This window comes from Pholis gunnellus (genome assembly GCF_910591455.1).
Source record: "Pholis gunnellus genome assembly, chromosome: 3".
Classification (NCBI taxonomy): Eukaryota; Metazoa; Chordata; class Actinopteri; order Perciformes; family Pholidae; genus Pholis; species Pholis gunnellus.
Window position 1 is genome coordinate 3,967,174 of NC_136529.1, and position 6,000 is coordinate 3,973,173.

General features: G+C 41.8%; 1 protein-coding gene across 1 annotated transcript; it reads left to right on the forward strand.

Moving 5' to 3' along the window:
- Nucleotides 1-113: 113 nt before the first annotated feature.
- pdrg1 (p53 and DNA-damage regulated 1) lies at nucleotides 114-3,861 on the forward strand. Its single transcript, XM_079156546.1, has 5 exons — nucleotides 114-216; nucleotides 1,112-1,187; nucleotides 1,325-1,399; nucleotides 1,536-1,616; nucleotides 2,524-3,861. Exons 1-5 carry the CDS (start codon nucleotides 133-135, stop codon nucleotides 2,604-2,606), a joined length of 399 nt encoding a protein of 132 aa, XP_079012672.1. The 5' UTR covers nucleotides 114-132; the 3' UTR covers nucleotides 2,607-3,861.
- The last annotated feature ends 2,139 nt before the right edge of the window (nucleotides 3,862-6,000 follow it).

Here is a 6,000-nt window from a genome sequence, read left to right on the forward strand (position 1 = left end):
CTGGTGTATCTTAGATTAATGTTCATATCTATTATTTATAAGGACTGTTTGAGGGGAATTGTCACCAAGCGGACCGTTCTGTTTCCACTCGTTGTTTCAGGCCGGACGTATTTTCGAGGCGACACAGCCACCATGGACGCCGTACCCGTGCGTGTTTTGGAGTACTTGACAGAAGTTGAGGAGGCAGCTGAGGATGTTCTCACCACTAAGCAACAGGTCATTAAATACTTACTGGGCAACAGTAAGCTGTTAATGATATGCAGCGCAGGGTCACCTGGGAGGACCGACACGTCAGCTGCCACTGAGAATGTTAGCAGCTAGGCTAACTAGCTCGCGCTTCACAGTCAGTTTATCTTAAACTACATTTCCATTTCATTAACGTCAAAATGAACAAACCCAACATGGCAAGGTAGCTCGGTATCTCTGTGCTGATATTGGTAGGACAGAAAATAACGACATACACTGAAAAAAACACATAGTACAATCCAAAGCAACACTGCACTGTAACAGTATATATAAGTTAACGTTAGCAAGTAATACTAACTTGAATTAAAACCAATAACAGACGCTGTTGGGCTTTCTAGTACACAGAGTATTGGCCCTGCAGTCCAGTGATTATTAAATGTGCTATTCTTTGATAAAATGAACCAATACAGTAGTAGATGCAGAAAGCAACAGTGTTCTCTCTTTTCAAGAAAGAAGCCACCAATGACAAATGACATTACTTTGATAAATACAGAAGCTAGTCTGGAAATGTGACTTGAAATTTATTGTACTGCCTTATTTTGACAATATTTCATTTAGTTATTTAATACAGGGATGTATATTGCCATGATATACAACGGTAACACATTTAAATTAATGCCACTTTGCAAAGTCCCTATGCCAATATTATAACGATGTTCCCCCTTTAAACACCCTGACATTACATATTTATACCACAACTAGTCAATGACTGTTGTCTGTAATTTGTATTATGTTTTAGCCCATCAAGCCAACTGGTTGTAAATTGATATTAATGTATTTTTCCATTTTCTCACATACCATAATGACAAAGCATCACCTGCTGTGTATACGTGTGGAGAACTCATGCTCTCTGTGGGTGTTTCAGATAGTGGACCTGGACACAAAGAGAAACGGGAACAGAGAGGCATTGAACGCACTGAAAAATGAAATGTCAGATTCAGGTGAGCGACCCTTGGTGACACGTTGGCTTAGTTTGAGAAAACAGTCATTCACGTTACATTACAGTACATTACAGTCATTCACAGTGGAGAGGAGTCGGCTGTACGGTTGTAGTAACGCTCACTGCTGTCATCTGCAGAGAAAGTGAAGGTGTGCTTCGGAAACATGTTCATCAAATTTCCCAAATCGAAGACGAGAGAGATGATCCAGAAAGGTACACAAAAATACGATTTGAATCTATTGGCTTGATTTCCATCATACATTTGAATATAAATAGATTTGTGTTTAGATGTTGTCGCCACATGTGAGCTCACCCTGAACTCTTTTGATCTTTCTTTCTCACCTGTTAGACCAAGAGCAGCTGGACAAGGAGATAAACGACCTCCGCACAGGACTGAAAGCTAAAGTCAACCATCTAAATGTGATGCAAGGTACTGAGGAGCGTCTCCGCTGTCCAGTCGAACCACCAGGCTGGTTTGAAGGGAAATGATACTCTCATGTCTCACGTTAAAGGGATAGTTCAGATGTTTCGTGAGATACTTCTCCATGGTCAGTGTGTCACAGTAGATGGAGTTTGTAGAAGCAGACAGGAGTACCAGCACAGGAGCAAAGTTATGTACCGCTCTGGATGTTATCTATGCTTTCTTCAAAGCCACGGGACTCCTTTGACAATAACAGGGATTTCACCTCACAGGACACAAGAGTTGCTGTTCTTTGTGTCACCTCAGACATTTCTGAAACTTGGGACCATCGTCATGGATGCTGATATGTCCTTAAACTCTGGATATCTTCCAATGGTTCAGGGAGGCCTTGCAACTACTGACATCACTGCAAAGCAGAGTCACACTGAGGGACAATTTCACAAAAGATTGCTGCTAAGCAAATAGCATATTGGTGCTCCTGTGCTATTTGCATATACTTCAATAATAATATTCAGACATGAAAATGAGCCTCATTGCAAAAAAACAGTCCAATTCACAAAGATCAGAGCTAATAGTCACACGCAGTTACAGTGAAATTATTATCGTCATAGAGTTGGTGTTAACTAAAGCACATTTATCATGATGTATGCTCAAACTCCTTTATTTTAAAAACAAAAAAAAAGACTGAATAAAAATTCACAAACAAATAAATCATTTCTTTCCTGTCCCTCTGTAGAAAAATTAAATTTGCACTCAGCTGCAAAACTCTACGTGCTTGTTTACGCTGTCATATCGTAAGCTAAGGCGGAGAATATGACGGATGCAAGTGATGAGCAATTCATCAGCGGCCGCAACCTCATTGTGAATGTCCTCCCAGCAGTGTGAGCGTGACGTGTCTTTGTCTTTGTCTTTGCAGGAAAACCTGAGCTGAGAGGCTACAATCTTTCTCCTCTGTCCACCGATGAAGTCCGAGCTATTAACAGCCTTCTGAAGAGATGACAGCGGATCTGCTGACCGCGGAGAGGACATGGGAGAAGAGAACATGTTGACAAGATGCCCGAAGAGCCTCTGATCAGCTCATGCTAGCTACGTTAGCCTATGGATGATTGACATCTCCATCAGCCTGTAGCACTTTTCTTTTTTAATTGTTGTCAAAACATTGTATTCTTGGTCTCAAATCTACAAAAAAAAGAATCTAAATGAAGACAGTGTGTTTTAGCTACTCCCTCGTTCCCCTCACTGGTTGAAGTTCAACTCCAACATTTTTCAGCCGTCTTGAGTGATTTAAAAACGCCTCGGCAGATAACCTGCATTTTGTAAAAAGAGATGTTCCGATACCATTTTTTCCTTCTTGATACTGATGCCTGAACTTGCGTATCGTTCGATGCGGAATACCGATCTGACACCAGTGCGTTCAAAACCAAAAAAGTTAAACCGGTCATAGAATCATACAAGATGTAAACATCTCCTTCACACAACTGAATGTATTCAGGTTTTATTACAAAAAAAACTACATTTTACAAGATTACATTTGAACACATCATGATAATAATATACCTTTGCCCGATACTCTTTTTACTGAATAGAGCCTGAACGCACCACGACCTGACTTAATTAATGCAACCTCCGTTAACATTAGCTGTTAGGACACACGAGTGCTCAGACGATCACACAGGCCGTAACCAAACTAGCTCTTTATTTGATGGTAAAAATGGAAAGTCGGTTGACTGCTCCTGTTTCTTGTACCATTGGACCCGTTTTTAGGTCCAATAGAACTCAACTTTGGTGAGTACAGCATCCCCACCAATATAACCGAGGACCGGAACTATGAAGATAAGATCTAATAAGCAATAGTTTTCCTCTAAATTCAGGCTTTTCAAGGTCTGGGGCTGTGGGCCTCCCGTCTGACTAAGCTCAGCCCCTCTTTACTTTACTGGATTAGTGCCGCTGGAGTCCTGGAGGCCTACAGCATTAGGATCCCATAGACACTCAGCAATTCAACCCAACATTGCTGTTTGACATAACGTGATACTATGACCACATGGTGGCGGTGTATAGCAGAAAGACAGAGCTTCTAACACGCGGTGTTGATGAAGCCTGCTCTATGTAACCCGCACCACAATGTGTTCTTGGGGTTTAAACTTGTGTTTTCCTGTGCAAATGTTTATGTTTTCTCATTGTTCAACTATTTTTTGCAGGTTTCTGCCCTTTAACTTTGTTTACTACCTCGTCTTATACATAAATAAATGTAATATGTTGATAATGATTTGGTGTTTTCTTGCCAGTGAGAGTTGCTCTCACTCAGTATGAGTTTTAGTTTTGGGGTTTTTTTCTGTCTCTGACTCAGACATACCGTACATCCTTAATTACAATGTGACAACCGGCTCGGGAATAAACTGTAAGTAGGTGTATTGTGTGCAATTCCGTCGTGCATGAGTAGACACGGGCCGCCCCGGGCTGCAGCCATCAATACAGGAGGTGTGAGTGTGTGTGTTGTGGGGGTGGTTTTGTTTTCACACTCGGACTGGTTGCGTGCCACCGCTCTCAGACCTGCAAACCAGCTCTGAGTGATGACTATGAGTCAAAGGATGGGAACCCGCTGATCATCTCGAAACGTTGCGCAAACTACTAGAGCTAATTATTCACACCAACAGCAATACAAAACAAAGCTGTACATTGTGTAATTATAGGTTTGGCAGTGTGGAGTGGAGACTTGGCTGTACAGTGATAGTGCTGCAACAGCTGGACTAACAAGGTGTGTGATGAACACGTCCAACAGCTGTCACTCAGTGGGGTCACTTGAATTTTATGGAGTTTATCAGCATCCATTGAGAAGCAGTCTGGTTGAATAGAAGTCTATGAGAAAGTGACTCTACATCTCTCTTGATTTATTACCTCAGTATACATTGTAAACATGAGTTTATGGTCTCAATCTCTAGTTTCTAGTGTGTGTGTGTGTGTGTGTGTGTGTGTGTGTGTGTGTGTGTGTGTGTGGCTTACTGCCAGACTGAATTGCTTACTGTCTTTCTAGGGGTTATGTCTCATTCTGCTGTCATCATCACAATCTGCAGGAGCAGCGTACTACGGTGGGTTATGTGGCTTCTGGTGGGCGCGGGGACCTCTCACACTGCGTGCGGTCAGATGTTAACGCGAAGGCGTACCTTGACGAAATGAGGGGGATCAGTTTCACGTGCGGGTACAGAGATGATTTATTTTAACAGACTCGGCCGAGGGTCGTGTCGGTGAACCTGAGTGGAGGAGACTTTATAATGAATCGGTGAGAGGGTTAAGCCTGACAGCGCATTAGGGTCAGTGTAGGCACAAAGACAAATACATGCACGGAGGTAGGGAAGGTAATATAACGAGAAAAAACACACAAAGTTCCGAGATGAAAGTGTGGATTTCGTTGCTACTAAGGTAGTGTTATTATAGGGTGCTGCAGGAATGTGTCCTAAAACCTGGAAATGACTCAGCATTTTTTAACTTCCCCTTCCCTCATCTTGAAGTCAACAGGTTTTATACATGTTTTTTTTAATTTGGTTAGATGCAGGCGACAACAAACAGGTTTTGAAAATTGAAGCCAATGTGGAAGTGTTCTAAACTTGCATTCTCTCTAATGTCCGCCAGGGGGCAACTCCTCTGGTTGTATTGAAGTCTATGAGAAAATGACTCTACTTCTCTCTTGATTTATTACCTCAGTAAACATTGTAAACATGAGTTTATGGTCTCAATCTCTAGTTTCAAGTCTTCTTCAATACAGCATGATGTTCATTTAGTAAATGATGGTCCATTTAGAGTCAAATAGACCATAAAGCAGGGTATGCTTTAGGGCGGGGCTACACTGTGATTGACAGGTCACTACCATTACTAGAGCCATATATGGTGTCTTTACGTCACTCCCCGCAGACCAAATATGGTCACTTCTGTTAACTGGTTGACAGCTGAAACACCAAACTCGAGGCTTCAAAGGTCGACAAACCAATGGCTGACGTCACGATGACTACGTCCACTTCTTATATTTCATGTTATATCTATGTTTAGATGCCTAAAATAAGGTCAGTGGTTAACGCACATTTTTGTTGTACAATAAATGAAATGCGTAGGGTGTTTTGGAAGCTATTACAAGTCTTAAAGAAGGCAGTTGATAACAAGTGGCTAAATAAGGCTGGGAAACATCTTCACGCTGTTCTTTTGTGATGATTATCTTGTTGTACTAAACGTGTAATTGTCATGAATTTGTGTTTGTCACGGAGCGTAGTTTCTACAATAATCCCAAATCTAACGGAACAATCCTGTTGGCTTTTTGTCGAGGTAACCAGTGTGATGCTAACTTTCTGGTTGGCCTGCAAATATACACTCTACGGTAAGGATGGCCTCTGAATAAGGCGAAGCT